Source organism: Athene cunicularia (genome assembly GCF_003259725.1).
Source record: "Athene cunicularia isolate RWA chromosome 2 unlocalized genomic scaffold, athCun1 chr2_part1, whole genome shotgun sequence".
Classification (NCBI taxonomy): domain Eukaryota; kingdom Metazoa; phylum Chordata; class Aves; order Strigiformes; family Strigidae; genus Athene; species Athene cunicularia.
Genome location: NW_020799095.1, coordinates 112451472 through 112476979, shown reverse-complemented (window position 1 = coordinate 112476979; position 25508 = coordinate 112451472). Strand labels below are relative to the sequence as shown.

The window sequence follows — 25508 nt, the reverse complement described above, 5'->3', positions numbered from 1 at the left end:
CTGTGCAACGGCGCCCCGAGCCGCCGGTTCATCGAGGCGGGGCGCGGTGGGCTCGGGGCTGAGCGCGGGAAGTCCCCGGCGCCTGGGGAGCGCTGAGCCTTTCAGGGGTGGGGGTTACAGGCTGTGGTCCCGGTGGGTCAGAGGAATGCCCAGCAGGCCGTTAGTGTGCCTTCATTTGCGTGTGTGTTTCTTAGTATAACCCAACTGCCAGCTTTCGCATCCTTCCAAGCCTCTTCAGAAGTCTTTGTTTATTATATATGAGCTACCCCGATTTCTATTTTTCTCCTTACGTGGTTTTTCCTGTTCTGTGAGAAAATATGGATTTTTTTTTCCCCTTCCAAGTTCATTTAGGCAGAACAATGGATAATGAGGGGAAAAACAATGTTTCCGCAGAAGTATCTGATGCATTGGAATCAGTTTCTTTTCTGAATCTAGCAGGTGAACCCTCACCTATGGAGTCAACAATGTTGCCTAGTGCAGAGGAACAGGAGGTGTGGATTGGTTTTGTAACATGTCTTCTGATTGTGCCTTTTTTGTTTTTTTGGGGTTTTTTTTGAGTTTTGGGGTTGTTTTTCTAAGCTTTAAATCTGGCAAATTTTTCTTTGGCAAGAACTGCTGTATTCTGCTGCACCCAAGATGAGTTTGATTCTTCTGTTTACTTCTCGTTCTTTACAAATAGCTCATTGCCAGTAGCAAATGCAGATGGTCAATGCTACATGATGTGTTGTGCTAAGCTTTTGAGAAGGAAGGACTTCAGTAATTGGACTTCGAATGTGATGTAATTTTGTATGATTAGTAGAGGGCTGATCATGGGAGGGCTGTGGAGAGCTCAGGTAAATCCATCTCCTGAATGAACTAGTTGCCGCAGCAGCGGGTTTGAAGCTCTGTGAGAAAAGGAATGCTGGGATCCTTCTAAAAATCTCCCATCTATTATTGTTTCACCTGGGTGGGTGGCAAGCTTTGTATAATGATACAGGATGGAAAAGCCTATCTTAGAAACTGGGAACTATTTCATGGTTGTTACTGTGAGGAAGGTGAGGGGCTTGTGCCTGCTAACAAAGCAGTCTCCTGAGGCTGAATGTGTCAATCTGTTAACTGAACATGCTCCATACAAAATGGAAGTGCAGTAGTGCGGAGGAGCTGTTTGAAAATACAGCTTGAATTCAATACAGAGGGAGACCAGAAGGTGGAAGCAGTGCAGTTTATGCCTCTGATGGTGTGCTCTTTTGAAATCAAAATATTGGCTTTGTCATAAAAGAACACTAATGGGGAGACACACACATACACACATGGAAAGGGGTTACTTAAGGACATTAGGAGGTATAGAAGCAAATCAAACCTTAGGGTATGAACTTCACAAGGAAGGAGAAAGTGAAGCAGTAAGATAAAACAGGAAATACTGCATCAGAGATGTGTGCTGATATGATTTTGGGGTGTTCTGTTTCAGAAGTGGCCCTTATAACTGTTTGTTTTGGGTTTTTTTTAATGAATAGGCATATCAACCTTTGAAAGTCTTCTTGAGAGTGAGACCCTTTTCTATATCAGAGATTGAAAACCATGAATCTCAGGTTAGTTGTAGAATTAATTTTTTCTTTTCTCCCAAAGAACACCTAGTCCTGTAAGTCAGGACTTCCTTTTATATAAACCATGTACTGCTTCCAAACAGAATTACTGGACACCTGATAAGCATAATTTTTTTAATCACAACTTTTATTATTTGAATGGTACAGACATGCATGCCTGTAGCTCTGCAAAATTCTACTGGGTATGTTATTTAAAAGTTGGTGTCACTCTTGACTCTACAGTACTCACGAAATGAAGGAGCTTCATGGAAGACATGATACAATTCTAGGTGTAATTCAGGTACCTGACCCTGAGTTTCTTTAGAATGCCTGAACACTCTACTGCCTCATCCCAGTGACTTGCTGCTTATCCTTGTCAAATTCTTCTATAACCTCTACTTATACTATCAGATTCAGATGCTTCAGTGTTATATGCATGTATATGTGCATATGCAAACATGCAGAAATACTCCTCTCTGCCCCAATCCACTGTGAACACTGATGCAAAGATTTTGTTTAACTGCCCCTGGAGGACAAGGTCTCTGCAATGTTTTTCTCATCTTTGCAGGGCCTCACAGGCTCTCTGGTAGAACTTGTTTCTGACCTGTTTGGAGAAGGATTTGGTATTAGTTCTGATTTGCTTCTTGTGATTTGCTTTTTAAAAATGTGTTCTTGCATTTGATCTGCCAGAGTTGGAATCCTTTTTTTTTCACTTGGATTTTCTTTTCCTCCTCAGCTTTCATTTGCCTTTCCTTAGTTCTTGTTGAGTAGTACACACTGACACAGTGCTTCTAGTTTGGTATCGTTCAGCAATATGAGCTGGCTGTAAGGGAAATTGTTTTACAAAATCAAATTGTTTTATGACTTATCCCTCTTTGGAATGGGAAATTTCTGACTACCTGGTTAGTGAAAATACTTGTTCTTAAAAGCAAGGAGGAAGGCAAAAATCAAGTGCTGAAGTTGTGGGTTGGGGTTTTTTTGGTGTTTGGGTTTTTTTTTTTTAAAGCTCTTGTTTTCACATGGTTCATGATGCAATTGTTGATTTTCCAACATACTATCTGTATAAACTCTTTTGCATGGTATGAAGGCTTTTTCTCAACCTCCAAAAACTGTGAATGCTTGAAAGATCTTCAGTGCCTTCAAGGTTTTCTGCTCTCTTAACTGTCACCTGAATCTGTGAAGAAGATGCTTGGTAACAAATGGAAAAAAAACCCAAACCTAAACCAACAACAACCAACAAACATAAAAACCCTTCTCATCTCTATAACCAATGAGATGTCAACATAATTTTTAGGTCTTTTTCTTCCCTGCAATACATAATTTTCAGGAAAGCATCTTTGTTCCAAATATGTAACAAGAAAAGAAGTAGTACCCGGGCCCTGTTTCTTACAACTACAAACTATGCTTTCAACAGAGACAATCAACGTTAACTGATCTGTTGTTGCTTATAGAGATAATGATATATGCCAGTAAAGCTTAAGAGTTCTGCATTAAATTCTTTACTCTTGATACAACTGCCGGTGATTCTCTGGAGTCACCCACTGGAGAGCAGGAAGTTGTGTTCTTCAGATGTAAACAATGTGTACAGTGCCATAAATGCTCCGACTCCTGCCAACTGACCTGTGGATTAGCTGGGGGAGACAATGAGAGTCATGTGTTACCAGCTGGATTGCAGCTCTGCAGATCTCACTACTTCAAGGCCTCTACTCACGAGTTTCTATGAGACTGGTAGCAGCTGTTGGCACATGCTACAGATGTTGGATTCTTCTGTAGCTCTCTAGATTTTAGTACATCTTCTGTAGCTCTCTAGATTTTAGTACATCTTCTGTAGCTCTCTAGATTTTAGTACATCTGACCAGCCTTCCTGTTCCTGGAATGTGGGAGGAATGCTAAAGAGTATATGGGCTTAGACCCTGGCACAGTGAGCAAATGATTGGTATAAATTCAGTACCCAGCTTCTTAGAGCTTCTATACCAGTTCATAAACAGACTTGTTCATTGAGACTCTTAGGAAGAGCAGTACTTCCTATGTATGTGCTACACACAGATTATTACTCTTACCAACTCTGGCCAGCCTCTGAACACAAATGTCAGATTTAGTTACAAACAATACTTGCGGCTGATGCTTCAAGACACTGTTATAAGATGTACTGGTAGTTCAGTTTGTATTTTTGGTAGACCTGTCTGATGTAAAATATATTTTCCTGTGATACTGCATTCTACATTTATCTAGTTAGTGAATGCTAGGTAATTCTATTTTGCCTTTTCTTAACTGAGAAATAGCAATCAAGTTGACCTTGAAACTAATTCAGATTCCTTCATTGCTGATAACACCATCTATCAATCAAACGATAATGGTTCAAACTTTTTAAACTTTCTTTATGCTGGTTATGGCTTGTTTCACACTGAAAATGTCGAAGAGCAAACCCATTAAATTTCTGTATAACTTTGTTTTCATAGCTGTATAAGGTACCATGAGCCATAATCACAAAATACCAGGATTTAGAAAGTTGGTGGCTTTTTTTTTTTTTAAAAAAAACGTTGCTGGAAGAAATCCTAGAAAATTTTAAAATCTCTTTAAAAAGCTCCAGACAATTGCCTTAACTTTGTCTACACTCTAGCTTTCATGTAAAGTGGTTATCTTTGTAGTTGTTACACACCTCAAGAGAGATTATATGTAAATTTTGCAACTGTTCATAGCTGTGGTAAATAGATAAGAACACTAGTTTGTTTGCTTTTTCAGATAGCTTTCTTCCTAAATAATTGTGTGGTGTTTTGGTTTACTTTGTCATGTTTTTTAAGGGTTGTGTAACTATTGAAGATCCTCAGACAGTAACTCTTAATGCACCCAAAGAGTCTTCTGCAATGAAAAACAGTGAAAGAGGGGTTGGTCATTCTGTGCACAAGTTCACCTTTTCTCAGGTAGGCAAAGTTTTCCCTAATTTTTATTTATAGTTTTTTTTCCACTGTAATGATAAAAATTGAATTTTTATCATTACATCATGCAATGTGATTTTTCTTCTATGAATTACATGTGGTGGTACTTGCCTTAAAAAAAACAGATTTCAGCTTATTTACTGTTAGGCTGTCAAGAAAGCTGCGTTATAATGGAAATGGCTATTGGATGAAACAAGGAAGCTTCTTTGGCATCTCTCTTGTTTTCTTTGATTAGATGCCACAGCAGTGTCTTGTAGGCACAAACTAGCTGTGGTTCTGCTGTTCCTGCAGATGCCCTCATCTGAAAAGTGACTTTTGAAGAATAGTAGCCTAACTGCTGAAGCCTTCTATACTGGAAGGAAGTTTCTTAAAACTCTATCACCTACTGCAATAACTTCTGTTCTTACAATATCAAAAGAAAAACAGCTCCGGGCATTGAGTCATTTAGACCATTGTAATGCTGGTTGGTGCAGAGGGAGGAGGTAGTTGTGCATCATCATCAGAGCTCTTGAAAGTATCCACTAAACTGTATGTGCTCAGTAGCATTCTAAGCAGTTTATTTTAGAGTAGGAAAATAAAAAAAAATTAAAAAAAGCAAGCCTGAGTGCCTCAGAATTAAGCAGGCATCCTATGAGAACCCAACAGAAAACATTGAATCAGAAGTGGTTCAGGTAAGACAGAAAACTAAGCTGGCATGTGCTACTGAGCTTGCTCTGAAAAACTAGTCGCTGTTGGGCAGTTCTTAACACTTTCATGTATTAAACTTCTTTGTCCCATTTATAACTTTTTTCTTTCTCTTCCCTCACCCTGTCTTCAAGGTCTTTGGACCAAAAACTACTCAGAGTGAATTTTTTGAAGGCTCAATGAAAGAGATATTAAGAACATATGTTAATGGAGTGAATGGACTGGTGTTTACTTATGGGGTTACAAATGCAGGCAAGACATTCACTATCCAAGGTATAAAACATTTGCCAAAAAGCATATATAACAACCAAGTCAAAATCCAATGAGAAGTTTATATGTATGTCTACATTTTATCTTTTGTAATTTTCAAGGGACTTCAAAAGATTTCGGTATTTTGCCTCGCTCACTTGATATGATTTTTAACCACATAAGAGGAAGACATTACCTGAAGATGAACTTTAAACCATACTTGAGCAACAGTGTTAAGAAACTAGAAGATGCGCAAGTTAAGCAAGAAGAAGCCATAAAAACTGCTATTCTTGCATCACTGAAAGAGGTCAGTGACCAAATACTTCCTTGTTAATGAATGAAGCTTCTTAAAAGCTTCCTGTCTAATAGACTATCTTTAATAAAATCTCTGTTTCACTATTAATTATTTAGATTTATCTAAATCTACAATATGGATACTTGGTGAACTTTGGAATAAGGCAACTGACTGATTTTGGAGCTCAGGGTAAACTGGAAGAACTTTCTGCAGCAAGAAGCACACAGTTCAAACCAAAACCCATTGCAAGGCCAAAGCCTGGATTTCTAGAGGAGCATTTCTGTCACTGGTGACACTAGCCCTTGAAAAGTCTGAGAGCTGACCTATCTAAAACCTGCTTCTCAAGTGAATCTTCTTCTGGGTCAGGTTCCCAGGCTGGATCTCAGGGCAGTTGCTCAAAGGCTAGTAGTGGCTCAGGACAGATGATTGCAACATTTTAGCAGGGGCAGTGAAGAAGGCAGAAGAGTCCCTTTTGGTGAAGGACAGGTTTAAACCAGATTAAAGTTTGTAAATCTGTGATACAGCAAGTGAGATGCCACAAAATGAATTTCCTAAAAGGATTCCAGTCTGCTTTAGAGGATTGTATGTATCTTTAATTCTGGTCTCTGAAGACCTTCGGTAGAATAGAGGAATCTTTACTGTGGCAGCCTCCTGTTTTCATTATCTAGTCATTTCTGTTTCCAGTGTGAGAAACTGGTCTCGCCAGAAAACGGGCACCCTTTTGTGTGTGACTGTTTTATAATTCTAAGACCAGGTGCAAATTGTCACAAAATGTCTGGTTCTTTTCCTTTTGATCAGAACACTTTTAATCTGAACTGTGATTCTGTGCATTTAATCCCAAAATGCTGTAGTCTTAGCTGTTTATTGTTCAAAGCCACTCTGAATGAATAATGGGAAATACAGAAGTAATGATTAACTAGTTGGGTTTTTTTTCTGTGTTTTTTTAATACCAATGTTGTTAAAGTACTTCAGTAATCTCTGATAAAATACCCTTCTGTGAATCAAAATCATATGTAAAGTTCCACTCTAAATTCTGTTGCGTAATTTAAACTCTGTATACCAAACTTTGTTTAGTCTGAGTCTGGTTAACTTTTGAGAAAGTTTCTCAGGTGAAAAATCTAAAGATACTAAAAATTTCATATTTATTTTGATTGCCTTAAAAGTTCATTCAAGCTGTGGGTGTGCATGCTCAGGGGATGGAGGTCTTAAAAAAATTGACATGGTCAGGAGGGGATAGTAGGTAAATATTTTTCAAAACTTTATGGAACCTACAAGCTTGCAAGAAGGAACAAACAGGAGCTCATGGTCTGGAATAGGAGATCAAATATCTTATTTGAAAGATAACTGTATAGTTTACAGATATTCTTTTCTGTTAAATCACACTCTGACTTTATTAACAGTTTTGTTACTGAATGTTGCAGTAGGTGATCTAGATATTGATGCATTACAGTGAAAGCAAGCAAGACTCCACCATCAGGAAGGAAATGTGAAAATGCATCTAGAAAATAATGCATGACAAGACCTGCCTTTGTGTTACAATCCTTCCATAGTGATAGCTCGGCCATCCCCAGTACTGAAGCTGTGCTTCTTGATAGCTTGTGAATGAATAGCATCACTGTTTGGATGCTCGCTCAAGCTTGTAATCTGAGAGCAGATATGGTTTGGTGAGCTTGGTTTTGGTTTACGTGGATTTCTGCAGGCCCTTTTCCCAGGCTCAGTTTACGTGTCATGCAGAAAGAGCTTGCTGTTCCTTTCATTCTCTTGGTTTAAACCACTCTGAGTTACTGCAGTGCCGTTGTATTTAATGTTCTACTGTTAATGTTCTCTGTACAGTGCTGCTGCAAAAACTTGCTTGGCATGGTTCACACTCTCTCTTTCCTTCCCTTTACTTTTTCTGTTTTCAGGGGATTAAAGACTGTTTTTTACTGGATTAAAAGCTGCTTTACTTGCATTCCTATTCCCACCTGTCCTTGTATTTGCTATGAAGCGTCATCTTCTGTCACTGGCAAACAATGTCAGTTCCTGTTCCCACTTGTTTTGAGGCAGTCATCTTCAAGCTCTTTTCTGTGTTTGATCTTATGATTTAAAGAACAGTGTAGCAACATAGCAAATTCACACAGTTTTGTTGAAATATCTTTACAAAAACTTATCACGTGCACAAGTACCATGGGACTGTACATTCCAATATATTTTTGACATGCATAGATGTGCCATGTGTGTCAGTTCCATACCCTGCTTTAGAATTCTTTATATTTCACAAACAGAGTGAAGAGGATCAATGTTTGTGGTTATACTTGTAGCTACTCCAGAAACATAAATGTATAGACAGTGCATTCTTTGCAAAATGGTCACTTATAAAATAAAATATGATGAAATCGTGTCCTATTTATCTTCAAAATGGAAGATCTGAAAGTATGGCTTCATACCTTTCTATTTGTTAAAATTCTGGTTTGGATATACAGAATGAGTAACATAGGCATGAGTAGACAATCCATAATGAACTTGTCACTGCATTCAAATAGCTAGAACATTAAGGTTTACTTTGAATCCATTCCCTTCTATTGTAGAATGACCCTCTATCAGGATTGGGATTTGGGAAATCAGAGTGAACGTCCTAATGAAAATTTATATCAGTGTGTAAAATATGGGAAGGAGGTAGTATGTGGAGATGTTGGAATTTCTATATAGTGGGAGTTGGTACTTCATTATACTAGTTTTCCCAGGGGTACTGTGAAGCCTACGCTTTGACAAGTTTTGGCAGGTTTTTAAGTAATTTTGTTGATGTTAAGAAATTCAGCAAATGTGTGCACTTAAAGAAACTGTGCTGTTACCTATACAGGATTTTGAATGGCCTTTTAATTCAGTCTGAGTTAAACTAACATAGACTGTTGGTTTATCAGATCTTTAAGTTCTTTATGAAGCTGTCATTTCACTCTGTCTGAGGTCTTACAGTAAGTTTGATTCATACTCTCACAGACCTGGCCCAAGCCTGTGGTTTGCAACAAGCAAGCAAATTAGGAATCTCTACTGCTTTTGTCTCTTCATTGCCCACCACCTTGCCATCTGCCCCTGAAAGAAACTTACTTCTCCAGTTTTTTTGGTTGCCCAAAGCACTGTTCATATTTGTCCAATTGTTCATAAAAGGCATTCTAGGCTGTTATAGTCTGACAGAGAATCCTGTTTCTCCCAGAATCATAAAGTAAGTCTCCTATGTTAGCAGCAATTGGCCTCCAAAACAGGTTGCTGGGAGTAGCAGAGAACAACAGCTCTTGGGAGGGAAGAGGCGTTTATTGATTTCTAGTTCAGTATTGTTAAAAACATTTCATTTGCAGTCAGAGTAAGGGTGGCTTAACGCTTAATACTTGAATATTTAAATCTTCAATACTGGAATTACTGTAATTTTTAACTTGTACTATTCTCATAGTCTGTTCATGTGGATATAATGTTCTCTTATTTTCTCAAGGAGACAGAAAACATCTCAAATACTATTACGAATGTGTGTGATGTGGAGCCGGATTCTTCCAAGTGTACTTCAAAAAGTCTTCCTTCTCATTCACTAGGTAAAGTGGAAAAATTTTGTGGGGGCAGGAAAAAAAAAAACATTTAGGAATATAAGTGGGTGACTATTGGTGGATTATAAAAATCTCTATACTACACTACAAAGTATATATAGTTTTTAACCAAATTTTAATGGCTCAGCTCCAGAGAAGGAGTAATTATGTAAAAATATTTTGATAGCTTGCTCTATTCAGTGGAAGATGAAGGCTTAGATCTGCAAAGCTAATGTATAAACTGCTGGTGGCAAAGGGCAGCAATAGCTTAGAACTTGGGCATATTCTGGTTCCAAGTGACTGCTGAGAAGTTTGGATAAACTCCATTATTCATTACTGTGTATCCGATTGTACAATATAGATACATACAAGCCTCCTCCTTTTAGAAGGCTCTATATACTGTAATCAAAATTTATCAGTGAGTTGTCTGATCATTGAACTCTTCCTCTGTTTTGGGTTATCAGAGAACTTTGTTCCACTTGACGCATTTAGAACTAATCTACACCAAAGAACACAAGCATCTGTGTGGATTTCCTTTTGTGAAATTTACAATGAATATGTGTATGACCTATTAAATATATTATCTACATCAAAAACTCAGAAGCGCAGAGTCTTAAGAATTTGTGAGGATCAAGGAGGAAATTCTTATATTAAAGGTAATAATGGTGGTTTATGACCTTGTCAGTTTCACAGAATTTCTTTGAGGATCAGAACTGTATGTAAAAGGTCTCTTTTCACAGACTTAAAGTGGATTAGCATTCAGAGCACTGAAGAAGGCTGCAAAATACTAAAAGTAGGAAACAAGAACCGAAGCTTTGCATGTACTAGAATGAATGAGCAATCAAGTAGAAGGTTTGTTCCTCTAATTGTAAGAATACTCTGTCCCTTTTCTTTTAAGGGGAGGGAGGAGGAGAAGGGAGAAAACTTTAAAATATGTTTGCAATAAACCACTCTTCAATAATAGTTTAAGACTTTCCTTGGTTATTCTGGTTTTATTATGAAATTCTTTCTGAAAGACAGCTAGGAGTGGCTCTATGACTTTAATAGTAGCTGGACTTGTCTGGAACCATGAATAGCAACCCAACTGAAAAAGATCAAATCGCATTCAGTTTTGAGTGCCAGCAGGGCTGTACATCTTGGTAAATGCTAATGGTGCTGAGTGGGAATGGCTGTGTGAGGATGCTGAAGGAAAAGCTGGATAATTCTTTATCACTGGCAGTATAATTCTGGGTAACCTGGAGCCTGTCAGTAGGGGATGTAGGAAGTAATGAGTTGTGCAGTACCTTGCAGTGCTGTTAGATTATCTAGATGCTTTTAAATTCCTGTGTTCTAGCTGAGCTTCACTGGTATCTTAATTCTTAAGCTCTTACCCAGCTCTCGAAGAGGGATCAGGGAGAATCCGGCTTGATAGAGTGGGAAGAAATAGAGAAGATGGTATACTTTCTGTTGAAAATGCTTCTTACTTGATTTTAATGTCCTTTTATTAATTTGTCCTTTAAGTGTGGAAGAGTCATGTTGTATATTTAGCTAATATAATCATAGGGTTACTAAGCTTGCTATTTCTCTAAAAATCAAGAGTTAGGCCATTCTGTAGTAGCTAAAGACAGCTGCCATTAAATTTCATGCTAAGATTCCATTTGAATTTCACTCAAGCCTAATGAAGTGCAGAAAAGAATTTTGTGCTTTTCTGATAGAGCTTTGTGACTAGAATGTCCTCTTTTTGCTCCAGAGAATATGCTGACTTCAATTTAGCTTGTTTCTAAATTGTGAGGTTTTTTGTTTGTCGTGGTTGGGTTTTGTTTTGTTTTGTTTGGTGTTTTTTGTTGTTGTTTTTGTTTTTTGTTTTGTTTTAGAAACTTCATTCTTAAATTGTGGGTTGGTGCTCAAGAATAAAGCACTGCTTTAAATATATATTAGAGAAGTTTGTCTTCTGTGCTTCCTGACTGACTGGATAAACTGGACACTTCTGATTCTAGGTTTTTTCTCTTTGGCTTAAGACAGCATGTCCATAGTGCCTTTGTAGCTTGATATATAAACCAGAATAACTGGATTTTCAAGTGTTACGAATTCAACCTTGTAGAAAACAGAATAATTTCAAAACTGAACAAATAACTGTGTATGTTGAAGCAGACAAAATTACAGGACTGTTGAGCCTTAACTTGTTCCCTTCCCCTCACCTATTTATTTCAAAGTTAATTCTTCAGATTTACTGAGTTCAGAAACTGACTGAAGTTTGTATACGAAGTGGCTACCTAAGTATTCATCTTCTGATCAGTAGACTTAAGTGAACTGGCTTGTTTTTACTCCAAGATGGCTTGTAGGCCATGAGGTATTTTTCCCTTTCGTGTATTGAAAGAAATGCAAAGTCATAAAATATAACTTTTATTGCTGCCTTTTGCTGCTGAATGAAAGCATTGTGAAAGTAACTAATATAAATTAGTGAATTAATTCTTATTCTTTCTTCAGCACTGAACTTTCAGTAGCATACATATTTTGTCTTGTTTCAGCAACTGCTTATTTTTCATAATTGTGGTTATTAAAAAGGACTTCTTTCCATTTCAGTCACAGTATATTTTCAATCAGGCTACTAAAGCTAACTGATGAGCATCAGCCATGTGTTCTTGGAGTTTCAGAGTAAGTGAATGCTTCACCTGATTACAAGAATGTAAATATTTTAGAAAAGTTGTTAAGGTGTAAGATTGCTAAGCTGGCGAACTTTCTTGTAATAAACGAACCCTCTGGGAGCTGAGAAGGAAATCAGAACTCTACTGCCAGCATAAAACTGACTGGAAACCCAATAGGGACAGCTGTTCAAGTGTTTCCCTGTTTAATTTATTCTGTTAACAGGTTCTTTTAGCCAAACCTTGAAACTCTTGGTAGTACATAAATTGAGGAAAATATAGCTATGATGTTTTACATAATGGGGAGGTGGGGACAGAGTAGTACTAGGTCATACCACAGTAAATATTGTGTCAAGATTATTCAAATGGTTGGCTGATAGAAGCCAAGTCTCTGAAGTTGTGGAGTGCCGCAGTTTGCTGAAGACCCGAGGTGCAAGCTGTGCCACCTTGTGGTGGCATAGCTTGCACCTTGCAGTGTACCTTTCTGCTTTGGGACCAGACTAGAGTTTATGGCAGCACATCTGATGTGCTCGTAGAACACAAATTCAAGTCTGTCATCCAAAAAGAATGCAGGCGACATGCTCTGGGACTGCTCCGTAGTACAGTCTACAGTAGGAGGGAATCATCACGGGATTTGGTTAAAAACTGTTCTACTAATCTAAAATGCTAGTGTAAGCACACCCCATGAGAGCAGTGCTAAATCCTTACACCTCTCTGTTCCTTTGTGGTTTAGAGGAAGTGGTCTAATCTTTTGGCTTGAAGCCATTTAGATAGCTGTTTTTTTTTCCTCATTAATTGTCCATTTATCTTGATATGGAAAAATGAGGACAGCCTGTATCAGACTGTTTTAGTTCAGTCCTAGCTCCTTCTGATTTCTCTTTTGTCTCTGCTGAGCAGAGATGGTAATAAATATATCTCACTATGAGATAACCTTTTAATGTCAGACATTACAGTGATAAATACTCTAAGGAAAGATAACTTGAGGAAATGACTGCATCTGTATTCCTTGATGTTCCCTGCCTTGGTGTATTCCCCTGGCAAAGCTTGCAGCAGCTGTTAAACGGATGGCAAAGTTTTTGTGTTGCTTACGGAAGAAAAAAGCTCTTCATCTTGTACTGATGATCTTTATCTTTTTCATAGAGATCATAGCCTTTCACACAGTTGAAATATGTGCCTTATTAATATGTATAGTATTAACATGTACTTTTCAGCTGTGTGAAAGGCTATGATCTTACAAAGGTGTTATTTTATGTAAATAAATCTATGTATAAGTGAGTAATAGTTGGATTACATAAATTATCTAACTTCCAGAGCTTAATGTATTTCAAAAGCTTTCTTAATACAAAGTAAAAGTGATTAAATTCCTTGATTATCCAGGATAATTGCCTCTGACTGTAACCTATTGTACATTGAGGGACAATTCAGTGACCTGAGTTTAGATGCACCTAATTGCTATAGCCCAACAAAGAGCTCTAAGATAATCTGGGAAGGAGTTCTGGCCTCTTATTCACAATAGTGAACAAATGATTCTGTGGTCAACAGAGGCAGACTGCGCTGTATTGAAGCACACTACTAACCTGCAGTCCTCCCAGTGCTGGAACAAGTGACTGTCAAAAGTGCTTCCATAGTATAGCCACACTATGCAAACCTGTTGCAGGAATTTATCTTGTCTAGAAGTACTTACCTTAAGACTATAATAAAATCTGGATTCCTAAACTGCATTCTTTGTATAAGAATGCCTACAAAGAGGAACGCTACAAGCAGACTTCTTTAAATGTGCTGAATAGACTATCTTAGAAGCAGCAATCTTGTTCCAGCATCTTTATATAGAATGGAAAGATAGGTAGGTTAGTGTTATTATCCTAAATACCTTGGGTAGTGCCTCCTGAACAAAATGTCAATATTAGAGTACAATTTATTCTGTGATCTAGGTAGGCTGAAATGAGTCACTCATTTACACTTTAGACACATGAGGAAATAAAAAGATAGGCAGTTCTGTTTTCATACTGTTTAGAAACAAGTTTATATGTGTGTTCTAGATCATTCTTTCTTGCAGGTTGTCTTTCTGTGACTTGGCTGGATCAGAGAGGTGTAATAAAACACAAGCCTTTGGAGACAGACTAAAAGAAGCAGGAAATATTAATAATTCTCTTCATATCCTTGGAAAATGCATTGCAGCACTGAAGCAAAATCAAAATCCGAAGTAAGTGACAAGTTGAAACCCTAAGCATCCTTTTATGTTTCTGTAAGGTTCACATGGTCAGAGGAAAACAGAAATCTACAAAATCTTGTAAACTTTCTTTATTACAGATGTCACTGGAATATCTGAAATGAACCTTATTTCTCTGGAACTGTTTGTGAAGAATAAAAAAGGGCAATTAGCAGAAAATTACCAAGCTTTTTTTAGTGTGTGTGTGTGTATGAGCAATACACTCTGTGTACAGAGTTCCTGGTTTGTCCTCTCCCCTTCCACCTCCAAATTTATACAGGTGGATTCATCAGACATCTGACAGATGTCCTGTACTTAGCTCTCAGCTTGTTCCAGTGTCTGCTTTGTAACACTGGGGAACTGTGATGCAAACACTATACTACTTTTATTTTTAAATACATCAGGTTTTTTGAGAACTTATGAGATCCAGGAAAGACCTTGCTCTTTGATGTGAAATGGCTTGGGCTTAAATATGAGTATCATGTTGGATCTCTTTCCTGAAAGAGAGAAACAAGATTAAGCTAAACTATAATATCACAAAATTTTACAATATTTTTTCACATTTTTTTAATTCTTTTCTCCATAAGGATGAAACCAAGCTATATTCCATTCAGAGAGAGCAAATTGACTCGTCTATTTCAGCCTTTCTTTTGTGGAAAAGGCAAAGCATGTATGATTGTAAACATTAATCAGCATGCTTCCACATATCATGAAACACTGCATGTAATGAAATTTTCAGCTATAGCCAAACAGGTAAGAGTTCATTTACTTTCTTGGATACTCTGCATTTTCTGTTATTATGGATCTATGATATGATCACATTGTATGGACTTGAGTGTGATTCAGATGTGATGCATCATTCTTCTGCATGTGGCTTCCCTCTAAAATTAGTCTTCTAGTAGTCTTGCCCATCCTCAGACCTATTTGTGGTAAGAAGTTAAGACAGTTGCAGTTTTCTGGCTTGTTCAGTTCCACACCACCAACATTCTGTGTAAAAAGCAGTCAGAGAATTTTCAAATATGACTGGTTATACCATATATCTGCACCAATGTAAGATTTTGAGTCAAGCTTTTGATGAATTGTTTTACCTGTGTGCAGTTAAGCATCTGTTGTGCAAGATAACAATTGTTCAAAACTTCTTGTGGTGATAGTAAAAGTAGCCGCCTCTTATTTTGTAGTCTAAATGAGATCTTTTCTGCCTGCATTGCTCCTATTTGACTAAGTGCCAGTAATTAATAACAAAAAACAAGGGAAGACTTTTTATTAGTAAATTAATGCTTGAAGGTAGTGTGCTTCTCTCTTTTGAAGGCAAAAACCCTTCTGCTAAATCTACATGCTGTCATGATTTTTCTGCTAGCTCTGCTTGTCAGCCTCCCATTAAATTCAGGACTTGGGGTTGATGTTTGGTCTCAAATTCATTCAGCTTTCCTGGAAGCTGCTTCTTGTAGGGAGTGGGATGGTGGGCTATGCTGTGTTTTATGGCAGGAGTAAAGTCCTTTTCTAGTCTGGAACCATGGATTAGTTCTGACATGTTCCAAGTCTGTAATGGCATGTCTAATGTGATCTCAAAGAGAAAGAGTTTTCTAATTCTCTTCAGCTGTAACTTTCATGATGAGTGTGCACTGAGGAGACAAGCTTCTCTGATATGTTGTCCTATGACAGACATACTTAAAATCTTTATGCAACTAGCATGAGTTGTTGAATCCTGGTCACAGTATTTCAGGAAGGAGCAAATGGTTTAGGGTTTTGCTTCTTTTCATTAATTTCCCAGGAAACTACACTAAAACCTTGTATTTTAGGGGAAGAGAAAACACCTTTCTAGACAAGCGTACTAAGTTTGTTAGTAGATAATCTTTCCCATTTTTACTTTGTTACAGTACTGAAGTCTTATATTTGTATTGATAAATGGTTTTATCTGCTAAAAGACATGTAAAATTTTGTTAATGTTCTTGTAATCATTAAATAGTGTAAATACAATGATGTATTCATACCACTTCTCCCTAGTATTCTGATATCTGCAATATTGACAGCATTGATAAATCAGTGCATTCAACTCTGGATTTTCTAGGTAACCCAGACAATCCCACCCAAAAGTTTTGGTTGTTTTTCACCCAAGTTAGTTGGAGGCGATGGCAAACCTATCATGCACTTTGATGCTAACACATCTGTAGGTGACTTTCCTGACAGTTCTGAAACCTCCATAGAAGAGGAAGTGGACATCACCATTCTGAGTCATGAGGTAGATACACGTCTACTCAAAATTATACCCAAGAAAGCCATTGCTATTAGTTCTAATATTTATCATAAGAGATGTGCTGGAAGCTGTATCAAATGAGAACTGTAAGCTGTTGCTCAGTGTCAGGCAGACCTAGAGTGGCCTAATTCTGGGAGAACAAGTGTAGTTGTGGAAGGCTGCATGCTGCTTTCTGGTTAGATTAAGTGCTAAATTTGGAATTGAACTGATTGCTCGACGAGAAGAGTAAAGAATCAGTATGTGTTTAAAACAGCATTATTTAGTCGTTAGTATTCTTTTAGAAACAGCAGGAACAATTTCAGATGCAACATTTTGAAAACGAAGCTATACAATCTAATAGCAATAAACTGTAAAAATCAAATAGATTTTATGCTAAATGGTTGTACAAATTAATATTTAAATGCCAAAACAGTAGTAAATCTTTTGATAGCAGAAACCATCAGGATGGAGAAGTTTGTCTTTGCAGTAGAAATTAATGTCTGAAAATATTTAGCCTTTGGTGCAGCCCCCACTGAAAATAGACTTGTAGAAACTTCCTCTGTGGATGTCTGTATGAATATTTCATTTGACATAGATGTGTTTCTAGCTTGTTTTCTGAACTGAAATATGTTAAATTTAGGATCTCTTGAAAACTACAGAAAACCTAAAGGAGAAACTAGTTGCAGAAAGGCAAAGTAAGCTCCTTCTGGAGGTGAAGATACGTAGAGAGATGGCAGAAGCAATGTTCCGACAGCTGTTGGAAACAGAGGAAGCTTGGAGGCAAGTCATATTATAGTGCTATTCAAGACTGAAAGGATTCCACATACATAAATGCATACATTTATATATATACACATATGTATGCATATACATATTTATGTGTATGCAAGACATACTCATGTTATTTAGAGAAGTTAGGGCTGAATAATTTTAAAGCTTCTGATGAAAAGGGAATAAGAAACACTAAAATAAATTTGTACAGATAAGCCTCTTGCCATGTATAATGAAAAGGTAATGCTGCTTTCTGATGAACTTTTCTCTGTTTAATTTGTAATTACTGGAGATTGTCCTGACTCGTTATTAGTATTTAACAGATGTGTAAGGTTGTTACAGGTACTTCACTGAGGCTTGCGATTGTTCCAAAACTTGCACTTGGTCATGCTAATATGCATGCATGTGTAAGGTAGTTTGAATTATATCTCTTTGAGCTCTCCTGAATTCTTGCTCTGAATGATTTATGAACCATTATTAGCTTACTATCTTATAAATTACTGTGCCTGCCTGCACTGATGTTATTAATTTGGGATTTTTTTTTTTCAAGTGTGTGCAGATTACTTAAACTGAATTCACTTCCTCTTAACTCTTCTCTTCTTAAAATCAGTTTACTGCTGTTTGAATTGCTAACAGAGACTAACCCCAAGTTAAGTTGCCAGCAAAACCCTCTGTGTTTTAACATGTGCACTGACTTGAAAACTATTTGGGTGCCTTTGGCTAAAACACATGCAATGGCAGTGATGCTTTTTCTCTGTTGAGGTGATGTTCTCTGTCACTGCTGGGGACATTTATTTTTTTTTACATTGACAGGAGTAATGTATAATGTATTGAAATAATATGGCAAAATAAATTTGACATTTATCTTTAATGGAAACCCCCCCACACAAACCCAATGTAAAAGAAACCCCATGGAAATATGCTTCAAATATTAGGTCTAATTGGGTGTAATCATATTTATCACTGCATGTTAGTGGATCTTTTTAAAAAAACTTTTGTTTGACAGATCTTAAGTATGTTCTTCTATAGCACTGTTCTTGGTGTAGGCCAAGTAGAAGTTATGCCTAGGTGCAAGTCTGTAGAATCATTGAGAATAAAAAGGGAAAAGGGAGAAAAGTACTACTTGGTCTCTTAACGTCACTATTTATGATTAGATTAATAAATTTGATATTGCCAGTTGAACACATGTAGTCAAATTGTAATAGCTGAAATGCTAATAGATAAAACTAACATGTTCTCTTCAGCAACCGCTTGGAAGATATGAAAGACTATTATGAAGAAAAACTGGAGAGCAAGTTTGAAATGTATAAAGAGGCCATCAAGAAACATGCATATGTGTGTGCAATGGAACAAATTGAAGACCATTATGTTCCCATAGAAGAATTTCTAGCTGAACAAGAGAAAGTTCAGGTATGACTTAACTGCTGCTAAAAAAATGTGTGCTAGCCTCTTAACTGTAAATTTTGCTTTTCCTTAACAGAATCATTCAGGAATCCTAAACGTGACACTGAACAGGCAAAATAATTTGCTTAGCTGTTCTGGTGCCCAGTACTAACCGTAAGGATAGAGATGTCTTCTGTCTTATACTACCTGTAGTGTGTACCTAAACTTCCTGATCTTTGAGGGCAGTTCAGTTTCATCCAAGTCATCTTTATCTCTGTAGTGCATGACTGGAACACCTAGAGGATTATTGTATACAGCAATGTGACTTTGTGGAGATCTTGGAACTGTAGGGTGTAGAGTAAAAGGCTAGTCTGAAAGGGCGGTGGGGAATTTAGTACAGGGTAGCTATTTTAATTATAATGGATTTCTTCTCTGAGGGTCTAAAGGGAGAATTGTGGGATAAGAAATCAAACTTTATGAAGGAGAGAACTTAAACACCTGATTGTACTTATACCTAGAACTGTTCAGAGTTGGCATCAGTAAGTTGCTATTCCTTTTGCAGCTGAGCCACGTTAGCCATGTGCTACCAGTCACCAGTGCTACGAGTCCTTAATCTAGCCTTTGCATAAATGGCTAAGTGTATCCAGGCAGCAGATGAGACCTGTGGGTCTCAGTCTTTTCAGAAGGTCTGTAGTGGAAGAATAGAATAACTGTGGTATACACCAGGGGTGCTTCCTACTGCGCTCTCCTGTTCAGGAACTGATAAGATGTCTTACTTCACTGGTAGGCAGGTTCCTTTCAAGACATGAGGGAAGTGGGTTTCTGTTGTAGACTGTGATATATAAACATTTCTGCTCTTATAGCTCTCCACTGAGGTGCTGATAAGCAACACTGTATTGTGTAATGGCCCCTATTTTTCCACCTCCTTCCCACTTGTCTTTTTCCCCATTTAGACTCTGTTTTTTATGTTCACTTTAAGCCCTAGCTGTACACCATGTTGAGGTAGAGGAAAGCTGTCTGTATTTATATCTGCCTCTTACACTGGCCACAAGGCTGCATAAGTGAAGAATCGAAGAACAAGATGGTCTTGGTAGCAAGTCAGATAAGAAACTAAATCCTGAAGATGTAAAATGACAAAGGAGAGCACAACATGAAATCTGAGTGGGCAGTTTCAGAGAACCAGAATTAGATGAATAACTTTTCTTGATGGTGACACTTGTTTGATTTCTCACTCTGAAATATCACCCTATATACAAGCTGACAGGTACTGAAAAAGAGATTAAAATTCAGTTCTATGAAATATGTTCTTTCTTATTTAGCAAGTTATCTGGTAACAGCGTTCAACACAGATGCACTGAAGTTTCCTTTCTGCCATATGGTTACTTTTAATACAGTTCGGAAATTTTGAGACTGGAAGAGTTGACTCCTGGAAGGTCTCATGATCTGAGTGTTATTCCTTACTGTGATTTCTCAACCATAACCATCACAATTTCCACCTGTGAGATTATTTTAAAACTGCATATGCGTGTGTATAATTGAAGGATGTGAAGTACTGCGTCAGATTAAGCAGAAATTTAAACACATTCTACCATTTGCCCTTCTCTTTTCAGGATAGAGAGAGTAAAATACTGCAATTGGAAAAGCAACTTGATGAACAGTCAGGGAGGATGTTGGCTCTGGGAAGTCTGAATTCAGATATATTGATTACTGAAAATAACATGGAACTAGGTAGGAATCTAATCTGGATATTCAAAGTTCAATTTACTTTTGGTATTGTGTGTAAACAATCAAACTTTTTATTTTGCCTATAGATCTTATGAACAAGACAATGAAGAGAGACAATGAAGGATTACAGAAACAGTGCAAAGAGAAAGAAGAGGTAGCTTTTGCTTAGTATCTAACAAAACTGGGGATAACAGTCCTAAACTGGCATGGTTCAATGCTTAAAGATCTTCACTATAAACAAAAGCATGAAGATTCCTACAAATGGGGTCAAGTTTACAAAAAAGCCCTTGCCCAACTGTGGATAACTTTTGCCAGATACTGGCTGTGTTCTGGCTTCAGCTTGTAAAGGCCTCTACTTTGTAACAAGTCACATGGTGAACATGATGTGAGTTGGAAGCAGGGGAAGTATTGGGACTGGTTTTAAGTGTTGCTGCCATGGCCTCAGTGCTTTCCTTCCTGTAATGATGCCTGTTCATGCTCAGGGGAACAATTACAGAATCTGGTAACAGTTTAGATCTAGAGCCAAAAGAGTGCATTAAACCAGTCCTTTCTGTAAGTACTGAACTCCACTGTCCCCTTAAACTTAAGGAAAGGGTAGTGTCTCTGTTCTTCCAACAAACAAGACCCCTGTGTTCTGAATAGCCGATAGAGGTGGAAATTATGAGCTTGTTTGTGTTATGAAAAACTAATATTAATTATTTTTAGGTATGTGGTTTTAGTTTATACCTTGAAAGGCTGCTGTTACTTTCCTATGTTTAAAAAGAATGGGGAGGAGGGAAGAAACAGTCTTGTTCCTTTCACTAATAACAAATAGAAGCAGGGGTTAGAGAAATAGTTCCAGCTGATTCTAATAAACCATATAAATGGAAAGTGAACTTAAATCCCTTTCTATTGAGAAAGCCTACTCAAAACAAACCTTTTTCCTTACTGAGTTTAATGTCTCGTGTTATGGCTCTGGCATTTGTTTTCCACTCCTGTCCTTGAGAGCTCTACATAATTTTCCATATCCTATGTAAATTACAAATTTTGATGAAAGTTTGGCTTTTATGCTTGATATGGGAATACAGTATTTATTGTTTTGTGTGGCTAGAAAGTGTTAGTGATGGGATTGCTGCCTGGCAATAACTGAAGTGAGAGCAGTTTAAATAATTTGGTTCCATCAGTGCCTTTCTGCTGCTTTGCCTCACGTATCTGTACATGTGTGATGAGTAATTCACTACTCTTTATCTTCCTATTCAGCCACTAAACATGGGCAAAAGGTGATTTTTTTTTTTTTTTTGGCAATCTGAATATTTTCACTCCAACTTTGTAGAAGTAAATTAATGATATAACATCAATTTTTCTAGTTAAGAGTTCCTTTTCTGTCTCAGGACTTAATCCATCAATATTCCCATAGAAAATAGAGGTCTTCTGTGGTAGCTGTGTTCCAGTTCATTACATGAATAGTGTTAAGGAGACCAGAGTTTTCTTTTCATTACTCTTACTGAAAAGGAGCATATTGTTCCAGGAGTAGCTTAGTCTGTGGTGCTGTTCTTTGACAGATCTGTGTAAACCTATAGTAGCTTCAGCACAACAGCCCTTGAATTCTCCAGCTGTATTTTATAACCTGAAATGATGGGCTGGGACATAGGAGGCTGAGAGAAGCAGACTTCATCTTCATTGCTTTGATCTTGCAGTTTGCACTGTTCAGTATTAATTGGAAATGCCTACAATGTCTGCATGAGTTCCAGCCATAAACTAAACGAATGTAAAATGTGTCATCTTGAACTTCAATGTGTACGGGTTTTATTTTCAGCTTATAAAATCTCTGAAGTTTAAAATACAGAAATTAAATGAAACCCTGCTAGAAGCTAATGAAGGCTACAAAAAAATGGCAGAGGAGAACAGTCAACTGAAGCGCACGATCATGCTCAAGGTTTGTCAATACTTTAAAAGCAACTTTAATATGGCTTGTATCTATAGTTGTACTGGATGTTTCTGCATCTTTGTATATGTAAAACCACCATTCAGTCTTACTAATTTTTTATCTCCCTAACTTCCTGAATTAAGAACTTGGAGCCCTTGTGTTTCACTCCTTGACTTTATATGTTTTAAGAGAAGACTAATTTTTAAACTGAAGTGATAGACTCAGTCAACAGGGTAACTGTGCTGACAACTGTTGCTGATCTAAAGATGCCATGAGTTATTGTCGAGCAAAGAAAATACTACTTGGAACTCTCATCATGAAGTCTTTTGCTGAGACCAAGCAAAGTTCCAGTGTACAAGTGTTAGTGCAACAAGACCTAAGGATCTGTTAAGGCTTTAAAGCTATACTGACAGGCTTGCGGAGGTGGCCAAGCTGAATAAGAGATATGGGCAGGTTACTTAATACTGAAACAGAAATCTTTCCTTAAGAACCAGGGACTTCATAAAGTTGACAGCATCTGACCTCAGATATCAACTAGATTCCTAAATAAAAAAATGAAGGTTTTGAAATCTTGACACTTTGCATCTGTCTCATTTGTAATTTGCAAATGAAGCAAGGCAGGTATGACTGCTTAGTGATATTTTCCTTTGAACATTAAATTACCTTCTGCATGCTTTTTAGTCTTAAGTCTGAGACTGAAAATTGTTCATCTTGAACTTTGTTTCTTTGGTTCTAAGGCATAGGAAGGTGCCTTTTTGTTAACCACAAGGATTAGGGAGCATCTTTCAGTCTCTATTCTGCCCACTCAAAGCATTTATTCAGTCCTGCTTAGCAGATTTATGACTATGATAAGAGTTTTGATTTTGCTTTCAGTAACTGCAGGTTAAGACAGGAAAGCCTTCTTTATTTGGTTCCTAGAACAGCAGCAATCATTTGCATATTGTGGCCAAGCATTTTAGCATCAGCTTTTTAGATAACTTCGTCTCTGATAGCCCCATAATTTGCTCTTTTCTAAATTACATAAAAGTAATTCAGAAGAAATTGGTATTGAATAGCCATTTGGCATAGTAATAACAAGGGTGTTTACTGTCATAATAAAATATTCTGAAACAGAAAATTAACTACATGAAAAGACCTTGGAATGTTCATGTACCTAACACAGCCTTATCCTCATAGGATCAAGAAATGAATAGTCTTCAGAACTGGGCTAAACGTGTTCTGGAGCTTGAGGAAACGGTGTCTTCCCTGCAAAAAGAACTCAATGAACGGAAAAAGCCTTTTTCTCTAGAGGAGGCAAAACAACAAAAACCCGGGAGAGGTTTGTTGGCTAACTTGAAATCGACAGTAGCAGCCACTGCTAGTACACCTCTTGGTAAAGGTTGGGGAAAGCATGAAGATGCCTCATCCTCTTCAAGAAAACAAATAGTGTTGGCTTATAAAGCAAAAGAATAATATTTGATTAATCAAGGAGTGCAATTACTGGACTTCTTTATCAATCTTGAACTCTTAGTAGCTTTTTCTTGCTCTTAGATGCCATCTTCACTGTCATGTTAACTGACAAGAATGTTTAATATGGAACTTCTTAAATTGAATCAGGGTTGAATTTAGAGCTATATAAGTTTAGATCTAAACTTGTGGTTTTATTGTTGATACCGGGATGTGATTTAAGATATATATAATTTTAATTCTTTAGTAACTGCTATCATGGTTTTCTATACTGATAAACGTGTGATTCATGCAAATTGGGATGTTCCTCATCTGCTGCTTGTTACCTTTTTAAATTAAGTATTTCATTTCATTGTTGTTCCCAGAAATCAGGTGGCTTGTAAACTTAATCTCAGGTGGTTAAAATAGCTTGGTTCTTCAGTTAATATTCTGGTTTTGACTTCGAGACTGCCATCTTGGGACCAAACTGAGCAAATTGCTAAGAGGCAACAAAATGAGGTCTTAGCTGAAAAATAGCAATGAGTCAGCTAACTTGATTTTGTAAAGGAGCTTGATTTTAATATAACTTAAATTTCTACTAAGAATATGTATTAATCTTTGAAAAATCTATAATAAAATTTTCCATTGCCAAATTAAGCTCTGACTGTTCATTTCATAAAGGTGAGAAAATCAGTGAAATAAAGATAAGGAAAGATCATACATTTAGAGGCCAAATGATAATGACTGACATAGGATCTTGAGTTGAAAGAATCATAGCTCTGATTATATTACTTACCTTTATCTAGTAACTCAGGGAACAGACTGGAGCATGGTAAAATTTGAAATAGCTTTCTTAGAGCCATTTCAGTCAGAAAAAACCTCCTCCCCTCACTGACTACCGTGAAAGTACCGTTCCTGTAAGTGCTGGAGGATTGCTTTAGAGCAAGGCAGAATCCATAAGTAAATTGTATTCATTAGTCCCTGTAATGCTGTTTCTATTTCTCATACCGGAAGGGGACCCAGTTCAGAGGCATAACCTCACTCTCCCTGTGGAGACACTAGGTGGTGCAGCCTTCCTGTGTGACGCTGGGGACAGCCCTCTGGCGTGACTGTTGCCAGGTTTTTTTGAGTTTTAGGTTGGTCTGTGCAAATGCAGTGATAAGTAATCGCGCTGTCTTTAACCAGGCTGTAGATGAAGCACCTGAGCCAGTGCTGTTCTCATGTTTTGAACTGTTCCTGTTAAATATTGGTTATCTGGCTCCAGTAGTTCTAAAGGCCTATGATCCCTTCAGGGTAAAATTTCTAAAATATTATTCTATTCCCACACAGACTAGTCCAGCTATCAAAATACTTTGGTGTAGTGAATACAATGCACTGAGTGTTGATCCCTTGAATATGAAAGCTGTTCTCTAAGAACAGCAATATTCAAATATCAGAACAGGCTAATGCTGGAAACTTGCTGTAATACCATTTCAGATGATCTAGTGCTAAATCTTGAGAGTTTGTGACTTGTCTGAAAGTGTATGTTAGCAGGTTTATGTAACACTAACTATAAACTCGTATTCCCTGAGCAACTGCTGTTTTCATGTTTTCCCCTCTACTTCCCAGAGCTCTTTGGCTACAGGAAATGGTTTGAGAGACAAGGCTACATTGTCTTAAGGAAAAAAAACCCCACCAAACCAAACCAGCTTAAAATGAAGCCTGTAGTGAAGTATTGACCAATTCATAACTGTAACATTCTCCAAAGAGTTGCAATGGACTATGTTGCTGTTACATTCAAGACTTCTGAGAAGTGTTTTACAGGACAGCTGAGGAGTGACTTCCTTTCTTCCTGCCTGCCTTCCAGACCAAAAAGAAACCCTAATAAAGATGCACAAAGAGCTGGTTTGGCCCTTTTCAGCTTCTCAAAGCTGAATGGGTGTAAGGAAAGCAGAATCCATTAATCTTACGGTGGTGAT

The 25508-nt window shown here is 37.4% G+C and overlaps 1 protein-coding gene across 1 annotated transcript; it reads left to right on the top strand.

The window, feature by feature from the left end:
- Positions 1-359: 359 nt before the first annotated feature.
- Positions 360-23670, top strand: LOC113476870 (kinesin-like protein KIF20A). The gene is made up of 18 exons (XM_026842842.1): positions 360-491; positions 1494-1568; positions 4364-4483; positions 5317-5455; positions 5554-5738; positions 9190-9291; positions 9744-9933; positions 10018-10129; positions 11840-11911; positions 13955-14101; positions 14695-14860; positions 16176-16346; positions 16981-17120; positions 18356-18521; positions 20105-20222; positions 20306-20373; positions 22015-22134; positions 23302-23670. The coding sequence occupies exons 1-18, from the start codon at positions 360-362 to the stop codon at positions 23575-23577; spliced, it is 2499 nt and encodes an 832-aa protein (XP_026698643.1). The 3' UTR covers positions 23578-23670.
- The last annotated feature ends 1838 nt before the right edge of the window (positions 23671-25508 follow it).

What these genes read in the sequence shown, in the direction of transcription:
- LOC113476870 (XM_026842842.1), top strand. Translation starts at nt 360, where the DNA reads ATGGATAATGAGGGGAAAAACAATGTTTCCGCAGAAGTATCTGATGCA. An exon ending in CAAGACATTCACTATCCAAG is followed by an intron (nt 5,456 to 5,553) that starts GTATAAAACATT and finishes GTAATTTTCAAG; the next exon opens with GGACTTCAAAAGATTTCGGT. An exon ending in AAGCAAAATCAAAATCCGAA is followed by an intron (nt 14,102 to 14,694) that starts GTAAGTGACAAG and finishes TTTCTCCATAAG; the next exon opens with GATGAAACCAAGCTATATTC.